Below are 12827 nucleotides of genomic sequence, written 5' to 3' on the forward strand. Positions count from 1 at the left end.
TGGCCTATCTCCCTCCTGTCTTTTGCCTCTAAACTCCTTGAACGTCTTGTATTCTCTCGCTTGCTCCATTTTCTCAACACCTATTCTCTCTTAGACCCTGTACAATCTGGCTTCCGCATTGCTCACTCCACTAAAACAGCCCTCGCTAAAATATCTAATGACCGCCATGCTGCCAAAGACAGAGGCCATTACATTCTGCTCATACTACTCGACCTCTGTCCAGTATTTGATAGTGTGGACCACCCCCATCTCCTTCACATTCTCCATACTCTTGGCATTCATAACAAAGCCCTATCCTGGATCTCCTCTTACCTCTCCCATCGTACTTTCAGCGTCTCTTCTGCCAACACTTTCACCTCCTCTATCAACCTCTCTGTGGGGGTACCCCAGGGCTCTGTCCTAGGACCTTTCCTCTTTTCTCTGTACACACTCTCTCTATAGGTGACCTAATCACATCTCTTGGGTTCAAATATCACCTCTATGCTGACGACATACAAATTTACTTTTCGACCCGTCCTTACACCTGCTGTACCGACCAAAGTTTCTGAATGGCTCTCTGCAATATCATCCTGGATGGCCCTCTGCCAACTTAAACTTAACATGGCAAAAACAGAGCTCTTCATACTTCCTCCCAAACATGGCCCCACTACCTCCTTCCACATTACTGTTGAAAGTTCAGTCATACACCCAGTAGCGCAAGCACGATGTCTAGGGGTCACACTCAACTCCCCTCTCACTTTCTCCTCTCATATACAAAATGTATCTAAAACCTGTCACTTTTACATCCACAATATCACTGTGACGACTCAGGAGATTCCTTCCCCTCCTTGTCCCTCTCTCCCATCTCCTGTTGCCCCTTCTACTCCTTCCCACTCCTCTCCTTTGCCTTCTACCTCTCTCCCTTTGCCGCAGCGCGTTCCCCGCAGGTCTCGCATACCCACGCTGTCCCTGAGTCCCTGCTACGATCCTCCCCACTCCCTTTCTCCCACGGTGCCCGCAATACCTTCCCCAGTGGTGGCGTCCGTCCTGTTGCCTCCTCCCTGCGTGGTGCCCGCGGCGTTCCGCGCACCTGGTGACGCGTCCGGTGCGTGCGCTCCCTCAGCCCACGGAGGGCGAGCGCACACGCTCCTCCGCTGGTCTCCCTGATCCTCCTCCGGGTCGTCTCTGTATTGCAACCTGTGCGCACGCATCCCCAGCTTACAGAGGGCACGTGCACATGCTCTTCTTATCCTGTTCCCCATGTCTCCGCCTCCCAAGCCTTACAGGCCATTCCCCTGACTGCCCCTTCTGTCTCCTCCTCTTCTCTCCCTGTCCTATCCCTGTCGTCTCCCACTTCTCTCTCTACTCCTCCCCTCTCTCCCATTGGTATGCTCTCCTTTATAATCCCTGTCTGTCCACTTCTTCCCCGCTTTGCATAGTTCCTGTTTCCCTGTGTGTACCTGACCTATGCTGTGCTCCCTCTGTGTTTCCTGTTGTTTCCTGCTCCAGCGTTATCTTGGATTTCCCTGGCTTTGACCCCTGCTTGTCCTGGACTACTCTGCTCTCTGGTATCCCTCTGAACCCTGCTACGCATACCACTTCGCTTACCTCTGGCTTCCTAGGACCTGGCTTATACTGTGACGATTCTACTCTCTGGACTCCTGAACATTGGCACACGGACACGACTATTCTTAGGGACATCCCCAAGCGTTGCAAGTATATACTAACACTCTTCCAACAGGCCCAGCAACGCTATACCACACTCCGGGCTTGCTCCCACTGCTGTGGGTGAGTGGTATCATACCGTTCCCACCTCAGTACTGGGTTCTAGCCAGGTCTGCGGGCATACAGGCGTGACAATCACAAAGATACGCCCTTTCCTCTGTTGCCCAACTGCTAAAACTCAGACACAGGCCTTCATTCTCTTCCGTCTGGTTTACTGTAACATCCTGCTGTCCGGCCTTACTGCCTCTCACCTGTCTCCCATACAATCTATCCTAAACGGTGCTGCCAGAATCACTCTACTCTTTCCTAAATCTGTCTCAGCACCTCCCCTGCTGAAATCCCTCTCCTTGCTTCCTGTCAAATCCCATATCACACATTCAGTTCTCCTCCTCACTTTTAAAGCTTTACATTCTTCTGCCCCTCCTTATATCTAAGCCCTAATTTCTCGCTATGCACCATCCCGACTTGTGTTCCGCTCAAGGATGTCTTCTCTCTACCCCCTTTGTATCTAAAGCCCTCTCCCGCTTTAAACCTTTCTCACTGACTGCCCCACACCTCTGGAATGCCCATCCCCTCAATACCTGACTAGCACCCTCTCTGTCCACCTTTAAGACCAACCTTAAAACACACCTGCTTAACAAAGCATATGAGTAGCTCCGTGGCTAACACTATACACCTGATACATAAAGCTTGGCCCCTTGCAGACGCACTTACCAGAATGCCCTCCTACTGTCTCTGTATGTTCCACCCACCAATTAGATTGTAAGCTCTTTGGAGCAGGGTTTCCTTTTCCTAAATGTTACTTTTATGTCTGAAGCACTTATTCCCATGATCTGTTATTTGTATTATTTGTTATTTATATGATTGTCATTTGTCATTACTACTGTGAAGTGCTATGTACATTAATGGCGCTATATAAATAAAGACATACATACATACATTTAATAGTAATAATAATACGATTCCATGTATGATACTTGACTAACATTTTTTTTGCAATCATAAAGATGTCACAGAGTTGAATAGGTTTTTACTGAAAAAGGCTATAGCGTGCGTAATAAAGTCAGCTTGACACTTTTTCATGGTACCTTGAACCCATTTGCCCCATGTGAGTCAGTTTATAATTTGAGCAACATCAAACCTAAGGGTTAAATGCAATACATATTATAACAGGAAGGAAGTAATACATTCTGCATCTGTCCATCATATCCTGCCAACTACATGGAAACTCTGTCATATTCTTGGTTATTCTAGGATATGTTTAATTGGATAAATGTCCCTGTTACATCTGTGATTCTAGGTTAACAATGTCATAATGATTCAAGTCGGTCTTCCTTCAGACCATATTATACTGAAGTTGTCAACAGACTTGCAAGTGGGAGTAGAAAACAAGGACCGAATCACTTTTCTATACCGTAAAACATTCCTTGCAAATGTACTGGGTCAAATATATGTAACCTTCTTAATAGTCTTCTTACATTTTTATGCAGCCTCAAGCAAAAAGTGTTATACAAAACTGAATTGTATTTTAAAAAAGATCCCTTTATTCACTATGCTTTGGAGCCTCATCCTTGTACTGGAGAAGAGTTTGACTGCACTCAAATAAATGGGACTAAAGGTTTCTCCAGTTTAAGAAACCGGCTTCACAGCGTGTTAAATAAGGGCCGTAAACCGAATAGCCTCCATGTACCAGATTGTTATGGAAATGAATACAGGCATACCCCGCATTAACGTACGCAATGGGACCGGAACATGTATGTAAAGCGAAAATGTGCTTAAAGTGAAGCACTACCTTTTTTCCACTTATCGATGCATGTACTGTACTGCAATCATCATATACGTGCATAACTGATGTAAATAATGCATTTATAACAGGCTCTATAGTCTCCCCGCTTGCGCACAGCTTCGGTACAGGTAGGGAGCCAGTATTGCTGTTCAGGACGTGCTGACAGGCGCATGCGCGAGCTGCCATTTGCCTATTGGGCAATATGTCCTTACTCGCAAGTGTACTTAAAGTGAGTTAAACCGGGGTATGTCTGTACAGTAGAATCACCCTAATTGATCTGTATGGAACGTTTGTTTTCTTGTCTCACCAGTGTCAATGTTACTATTTATCTTCCTGCAGAATGAAGAGGCATAAGTGTTTTCCTAATATACCGCGACAGAAGATTGGACTGCTTGTGCTCACAGTGTGGCTGCTCTGTATTTTGAAACTTCTGAAAGTTGAACAAATTTTCCTGAAAACCCACAGTTATTTCTTGCAGCCAAATCTACACATTTTAAGATCTGGTAATGACAAGTACACATTTGTAAATGATCCAGCCAATAATATTAACTGCACATCCATATTTGGGCTGGAACCAACTGCGATTGGAAAAAGTTTAGAACTTCGAAGAAATCGCATATTTGACTTAGAAGATGAAGACGTGGAAGAAATGACTAATGACTGTGAAGTCTATAACAATCTAAGACAATTACACCTGAAGCCTGTATCATTAGAAGAGAAAAACTTTACAATAGCATACTCTTTGGTTGTCCATAAAGATGCTATAAATGTTGAAAGACTTTTGCATACCATTTATAGTCCATTGAATGTCTACTGCATCCATTATGACCAAAAGTCATCTCCCGTTTTCAAACGTGCCATGATAAACATAGCCAAATGCTTTTCAAATGTTTTTATTGCATCTAAGGTTGAGACAGTGACTTACGCCGATATTTCCAGGCTCCAAGCAGACCTGAATTGCTTGTCAGACCTGCTACAGTCCTCTTTTCAGTGGAAGTATGTCATCAATTTGTGTGGACAGGACATGCCCCTAAAGTCAAATTTTGAACTGGTCTCAGAGTTGAAGAGGCTAAATGGGAAAAATATGTTAGAGACTTCACGGCCCAGTGATGTAAAAAAAGAACGATATACTTACCACCATGAAATCAAGGAAGTGCCTTATTCTGATTACATGAAGATGCCTTTAAAGACTACTATTCTTAAAGATCCTCCTCCTTCCAATATTGAGATGTTTGTCGGAAGTGCCTATTTTGTCTTGAGCCGCCCATTCATTAGATATATTTTTGATAGCCCCGTAGTTAGAGATTTTTTATCTTGGTCTAAAGACACCTTTTCTCCAGATGAACATTTTTGGGCAACCCTTGCACGTTTGCCAGGAATACCAGGTGAAATTCCAAGGACAGATGCCGATGTGACGGATCTTCAGAGCAAAGCGCGCCTGGTGAAATGGAGTTATCTTGAAGATCATCTCTATCCTCCTTGTACTGGAACTCACATTCGTAGTGTGTGTATTTATGGAGCTGCTGAATTACGATGGCTTATTAAATATGGACACTGGTTTGCCAATAAGTTTGATCCCAAAGTAGATCCTATTTTAGTAAAATGCTTGATTGAAAAGCTAGAAGAACAACAGAGAGATTGGGTGAACTTGTCCTCCAACGAATAAATAACGTCTTCACATTTACTATGGAAGTACTGTACAAAAGACAATCTCCATGGTATACTTCACTGAAGTGTACAGTACTTCTTCGTCCCTTTGTCAGGTACTCTGTTTGAACGTGTAATTGCCATTGTAATAATGATTATAACTTATGTGTAGCCAGTAGCTTGAAGAGAGATTAATACGGAGAATGTGGAAGTGACTATGTGGGAAGCTGTTCCAGTTTATTTCCTGGCCAAAACCTCAAATTAATTCCCCATAAATCTATTTTAACAGAACACACTTCAATGTAGATGTTTTTTGCCAAGTGTGTGATATAATTAGCAATGGCAACATTGAAGAAATTCCCTTTGACTTTGCCACTGAATGATTCATGCATCAGATGGAGAAGCCATCAGTAAGAACTGTAACAGCACAATTATTCTAGTACAGCCATCATTTCCAATTTCAACCTTCTTTCAATTAACCAAATATGTAAATCATGTCCAATATGGTTGTTACATTTACCATTTCACAACCACAGGGAGTGACAGGGGGGGTTAACATAGCAATCCAACTGTGCAAGGCGTCTTTTAAATAACTTTTTTTTAAATTTCCCTGAGCGGGGCTGAATCTATGAGTATCAATGACGCCTGCGGTTTAGGAGATATTTACTTCTAATGTTGGGTGAGCCAATAAATAAACAGACTGCTGGTATGATGTGAGCAGTCCCCACTAATCGCTGACTATGGTAACCAAATGTACTTTCTCACAGTAAAGGGACACTGGTTGTGAATACAGTACATCCTGAGCAAAGTGGCTCCCTATAGTAAAACAATCATGTTCTGCTGTCTAGTTTAGGTTAAGAAATATACATCATATCATAGGGATTGCTGCTTTTGGGTTGCTTCGTCCAAATAAAAACAATAGGTTGGCTAGGCACCAAAATGTTTTGTTGTGCACAAATCTGAAACGGGGGGGGGGGGGGAAATGGGGGATAAGTTTCAGGAAAATACATTGGAGATTCCTAAAAATGTGACGTGTGTTAGCTAAATATTCAAAATGATTTAAACACGTTACTGCCAGTGGGGCTTGCAATACATTGCTGAGCAGTGAAGAGGTCAATAGTAAGTCAAATATTGATCAAAGTGGATGTGAATAGATACAACTCCAATACGTTTAAACGTAACCCCTTTGCTTCCTGGGAAGTCAGTGCAGCAGCAGTGGCTGGGTCCGATCAGAAATAGTGAGCAATAAGTGGTAACCAACTAAAAGAGAAAAGGCCATTTCAATGGGAAAGTTTACAGTTTTCGGATATTATTTTGTCTCCTGGACCAACGCCAGTGCAAAAGAATTCTAGCAGTTATCAAAGGAAGCAATTCAATTGCTTCCATTGGGAATCCATTAATCATTTAGTAACTTTACCAAATGTATGAATTGTCTGTAATCAAGTATCAAGTGATATTTTTCTGTGCTGCTTTATTTATTTTATTACAACCAAAGATTATTTGTGTGGATGGTCCAAAAACTCCCACATTTGATTAAAACTGACACGGAACGTTATTTGGAACCTATGGCTGGCAGTCATCAAAGCGAGACTCTCAGCTGCAAAATCAGGGCAAACATAGGCTACCAATAATGCACCAGATATATTCATTCATAAAATCCGATACCCAAGAATGGAATTTCATTCCGATGGTAAAACTGGTGACTTTTTTTGCTCCACATTTGCCCTCATTTTGCGGTCAGGCGGGAGTCATATCAAAGTCACCCAATTGCAAATCTGGGGCAATGTATCAAGGAAAAACATTATTAAAATGAATGGGATTTTCTTTTCTGTAATAAATGTGGCGCAGTATTTTTGTATCATTGCTGCCCCCGTTTTGCAGTTACAAGACTTTAATAGATGGCCCAGTTTGATGGATAGATACAAGTCACGGCAAAACTAGCAACTCTGGGGCAAAACACTACAAAATCTGTCAAAGTAAGACATCTTGTTACTTTCAATTGGATTTTATCTTTGATACACCGGGCACAGTTTGTTTGCACTAGAATTGCACCACTTTTGCCTTGTTACACACAGATGTAGCCAGCCTAACAGTCTTCGGTGTCACTGCCACGAGCGTTCATGGCCGTGGCATCGAATGACAAACACAGCGGGTGGTCTCATTCAGAAGCATGGCCCCAGCGCAGCTCCATTACGGCAGTGCTGTTCCCGTCGCCAAGAACACGACGTCTCGCTACATCTGTACAGTAGACCTTTTAATGTCAATAGACTTCTCCATGTATTATGCTGTGTGCACTGTGCGCCAGTTTTGCTTTGCTTCCATCAGTGTCCATATTGAGGATTGTTGATGCCTGTATAACTTTATTTATATAGCGCAATCCTCGTACTGTACATAGGACTTCACAGCAGTAATACACATGACATAATAATATATCACAGTGGGATTAAGTACTTCAGACATGAAAGTAACAATAGGAAAGGGAGTCCCTGCCCCAAAGAGCTTACAATCTAAGTAGCAATTAGGGATAATTTACAGATAGGAGGGTATGACGTGATATGAATAATATAATGATAAAATAATAATATAATATGAAGTAATCGGGGTTGCACACATGACACAAGGAGATATAAACTCTGTTGCCCCTATACAATATCTTGTGAATCTGCTGCCCACTGCTGCAGAAGAGATCAGATGAATAGAGATGTGCAAATTTTGCGCCCAAGTTTGTGAATCAAGGCGAAATCTGCCACAATTTTTCGAGAAAAAAGCAACATTCGGAAAACAAATGGTCAAATATTACAAGTCACTGTGCATCGCAAATTCCAAACACAGAAGCACAGGGCATGAGGTCACAAGGCCCTTCATATTCTGCCATTTACTTAGCTACATTCTAACGAAAGTTGCAACGTTTCGTGTTACCCTGCCAAAGATGTTACATTGAAGTCTAATTTCGAGCATTTCTGAGAAATGTGACGTTTCCGGAAAATGTTTTGTGAAATGTGAAATGTGAAAAAAGCCAAACTAAAAGGGAAAAAAACGTGAAAAATGCTGCAAAGCAAATTTAGAGACATTCGCACATCTCTACTAAAATCTTCCCCATCACATTTAAATGGCTTCACAGGGTATTGAATAAGGACTTGTGTCTTGCCATCAGTTTTCTGTGACAGTAAAATATGTTCATGCATTTAAGACCCCTCTGGCAGCAGAGAGGTTAACTGATCAAATCAATTATTGGTAACGTGATTGGTACTTTTTTTTTTTTACGTTTGACTGATGCTAATGAATAGACGAAGACATTTTTGACAAACTGTACTTTGTCAATTATTCATGCAGAGATCCACAGAATCAGTGTACATGTGTATTTTATGTGATAGAGATATATTTTTATTTTACTGGCACACACACACATTTAATATATTTTATTGGGAACTCAGGTATATAGAAGAACTTTCTTTTAGTTAACAGAATTTATTTTCTTCAATATGAAGCTTTATGTTAAAAACATTTTTTGGGGCTGGATCTCTTGCTGTAAATATTAACATTTTGTAAGAATAATCAATATTAAATTGTAGAAGTTATGCTCCAACTAAATGTAGGTACAAATGTTGTCATTATGTTTCAATCAGTATGTACATGGCATTTTGGGAGAGATGTAGTACTAAGCGGTGGTGTGGAATGCACAGTGTTTTCAACAGTATTTACTAACTTCTGGAAGGTGTCTTGTGAGTGCTGGTAGATACTGTACTGGCTGAGAAGAAGATGCAATCTGGTATTTGACATTAAAATTAGCTCATTTAAGTATAAAGATGGTGCTTACTAAGCAGCGGTAGCCACACCGCTATCTCCTGCCTTAAATTAGTGCTCTGGAAGATCTACTTTGCTACAAAAGTAACATTAACACCACATAATTAATGTAAAACAATAGAAAAATAGGCCAAATAATTAATAATTAAAGCAGCAAAACTTGGAAAATCCTATATGTGTTTTTTTAAATAAATCCGTTATGTAGTATTAGATAATACTGTCTGCATTTTTTTTTTAAAGTCCTAATGCCATTTTAAGGGTTTTCTTAATGTTCTAATCATTCTTTGGTTGCTACAGCAACCATTTAGAAAGTCATATCCACTTCCTGTTTTGAAACAGGCTCTCACACACACCTTTTGGAGCTCTACCCTTTGACAACAAAGTATCACAAGCAGATTTGTTGCTGTGTTCCAAATAACAGACTGTCTATTACTCTTAAAGCTGTAACAATAATGCGATAAACGTAGTAATATAATGTTACACATCAGCTGCAGCAGTTACAAGACTGCTGTATAAAGTTAGAAGGTGGCCATTTTGTTAGGCACACAATCAGGATTTTTACAGATTCATAACAGGAGCACCAAACAATTGCCAGCTTAGGTAACAATATAGAATTATACATTGTCACATGCTTTACATCTAAAAATAAGAATTTAAATGTGTTGATGTAGTATGTATTATTGCTGTTTTAAGTCTGATGATTTAGATAATATTTTAATACGTTAATGATAATTTAAATAAATATAATAATAAAAAAGTATTGTACTTTTAATGTATGTTGTATGTGATACAATAAAACAATATACAATAAAAGTACAATTATTTTTTATTACCATATTTATTTTACTTAACATTAACCCATTAAAATATCATAGAAATCACTATAGATTCATGCATCATATAAATTGTTAGTCCTTAATTTCCAATTGTAACATAAATTCTTAGGTGCTAATGCAGTTAATCTATTTCTTTCAGAGGGTATACACCAGGCAGGCAGTTTGGGAGACACCTAGCTATTTAAGTGCATTTGCACAAGACTGCTTAATAAATACAGTAGTATGGCTTCTTCCAGACTGCACCGAAGTGCCTTACCAGTTCCAGACCACCACTTAGTAAATCTCCCCCTATATACCTACTCTGCAGCTGTATACAAATTATCTTAATGCGCAAGGACATTATTTTGCATGCCTGCTAATGCAGCGGTCAGACCTGCCATCGTTTGAAAAATACTCCCTGTGTGATTACCCAGAACCCCGGAGCGATGGTGCCATTCATGTAATCAGGCCCTGCTCACCTCCGCAAGGACACAGTCCCACCGTGCGACAACCCCGTTTTCACAGTCTCCCCCATGTGCCTTTTATGCTCCACTGGGAGAATGTTGGTAGGGGGTAAAAACCGGGTGTCACACGGTGGAACCATGTAAATTGGCAGGTCTGGGACTATACTATATACTGTATATTTAGTAAACAGTCATGGGTATTTTGATTGCTGCCTATATGAATCTTCCATTATAAAGGAAATTCATTATTGCTTAATGAAGTAGCACGGGCAAATTTAGAGGTAATTTTAGGTAACTGTCCTAAAACCTGATTTTTCTATACCACTTACTGTGATTTTTTTTTAAAATGCTTGTGTTATGGATTTTCATCAAATGTTCTTCTGATTTTATAACGAACTTGACACCACATTGGCTGTTTGCTTCCTGTGCACTTATTCAGCTGCTGCTGCCGCCGCCGCCGCCGCCATATACAGTAGTAAATGAATGAAATACACTAATGAGCAGAACTGATTATTTATTTAACACTGCTATTTTCATTGATTTGTTTTAATGTGATAACCATCATTTTATGATTATAAGTAAATGTAGGCTGGTTGCAAAGTTATTGAAACTGAGTTTAGGGGAGCTATGCTGTTAAATTGGAGCCGCCTGAGGATTTGTAAACCTTGGAGAAATGAGGATCACACACAGTTGTGCCACATCTAGACACCGTGTGCTTTGCAGTAATCCAGGACTGGCCAACTCCAGCTTTCAAACACCGAGCCACTGATTGAGCCACCTGTGCTGAAGCTGGTATATCCTTAAAACCTGATCTGATGGTGGCCCTTGAGGACTGAGTTGGCCACTCCTGCTGTGATGTATCAGCTTTGGTTGAACGCCTTACTATAGCTGCCAGGTACTGTAGTGAAGGCCTCTTTGGCAACTGAGAGTTCTAAACAATGGTGCTAACTAAACCTGTTGCAACATTGCCTTTGTCAGTGACATAAGCCCCCCCCCCCCCCCCCCCAAATGGTGATACTGTGCTTCACGTCTGTATAGTATAATCAAATTTAAATATGTGGCTGTGCTCATTTGTCACAAGTTTTCTTACAGTGTGTTTATATTATAGAGACCATAGAGTTAGGCACCATTTTTTATGAGGTCCCTATTTCTTCACCTATTAAATGATGGGAGCAGCAGCTAGTGCCTGCACCTGAACTGAGATTATTTCAATACTCTGTGTTGTTTTACTTTGCCAAATACTTTTTTCAATATACCTCTAGCAACCCAGGGGTGCAAATTAACATTAAAAGTACAGCAGGGGAATATATTTTCCTTTGGAAAAGAACTGCTACTGTAAAACTGACATTTGCTGGACATTAACTCTAACCCCCAGTTTTGGACAGGCTTGCAAAACAATGCCCAGTGCTGCTGTACACAGAAAAGCAGGATGTCTCAGAGATGTCATTTTTATTTCTCTGCACAAAGATAAGTGCTTGACTGTATCTCTAATAAGAAGAAAACAGCAAATATGTAGACTTTCACATACTGTAACTAGAGGAGATTTATTATTTTAGGTTGGGATGTAATACCTAAATCTGGACCAACACAATGGTTCTTTATCCTGTAGATATAAAGTGTGTGCAGAACTTTCAGGTCTTTTAATTCAGAGAAAATGGACCATACACGATTCCAACAATCACTACTATATCCAGAGTTTACATTAATGAAGTTTATGAAAAAATGGAATGCTGCCTTTTTTTAATGTTTTTTTTTCTATTATGTACTTTGTGGTCTGGAGATCCACAGAGATATCATTAAGCTTTTCGATGATAATGATCCAAACATATATATTCACCGCACTTCTCCGTGTAAGAAGCATGCTGCTGGTGAAAAGATTGGCCATACATATGTGAAAAAACAGAAAGTGAATCCTTGCGCTTCTCCCATCAGGCTAACAATAAATGGGGGAAATAAATATACATAGTGAAAACTAAGTCTGTAAGACAAAGGAGACTTTGATAATTATCCAGCCAATTTTTTCCAAAAAGTGGCTTTTAAATCTCATGTACAGTTCTCAGAATGTGTTTTTACAAGCTTTTATCATTTTGCTTGGCAGTACTGTCAATTTAATGCCAATCAGCATCTCGCGCGTAGGATACCTAAGTCCAACTGTATATAGTAGTTTATTGCTTAATTACCTTTATCTAAATGCATTTAGTAATTCCGGTATTGTGAGAATGGGAGTGCCTGTCTTGAAAAGCACTTTAAATAAGCAGTGACACATACAGCACGTTAATATGTTTGCTAAGTGTTGAGTATGAGCACACTAAAGGGGCTATTTGTCAAAACCTTCTGCCTGCAAAATCGTTACAAACAAAAACAGCACCAAATTTCTATTGCTAGCGAGAAACCTAAAAGACGGCAAATAAACCCTGCACAGCTGAAGATCTAGTGAGAGAGAAAGATACAATCATGCTGATTGTAAGCTAGCTCAGTGAGTCGGCAGTCCAAAGTTTCCCAACCAGCATGACTGGAATACCGGTATCTTTCTCACCAAATCTTCAGCTGTGACGGGTTGTCCCTGTGATCTATGCATGGCGGTTTGCTCTTAGGCTGCGTCCATGC

At 40.5% G+C, this 12827-nt stretch overlaps 1 protein-coding gene across 4 annotated transcripts in view; it reads left to right on the forward strand.

The window, feature by feature from the left end:
- The window catches only part of GCNT4 (glucosaminyl (N-acetyl) transferase 4), a 37868-nt gene extending 25286 nt beyond the window's left edge, over nucleotides 1-12582 (forward strand). For all 4 annotated transcript variants that reach the window (XM_075591533.1, XM_075591542.1, XM_075591552.1 and 1 more), the window contains one exon: nucleotides 3830-12582. In XM_075591533.1, the coding sequence (XP_075447648.1) occupies nucleotides 3830-5156 (1327 nt within the window). In that variant the 3' untranslated portion in view covers nucleotides 5157-12582. The remainder of the gene's footprint in view (nucleotides 1-3829) is intronic.
- Nucleotides 12583-12827: the final 245 nt, after the last annotated feature.

Source organism: Ascaphus truei, chromosome 1, assembly GCF_040206685.1.
Source record: "Ascaphus truei isolate aAscTru1 chromosome 1, aAscTru1.hap1, whole genome shotgun sequence".
In the NCBI taxonomy this organism is placed as follows: Eukaryota; Metazoa; Chordata; class Amphibia; order Anura; family Ascaphidae; genus Ascaphus; species Ascaphus truei.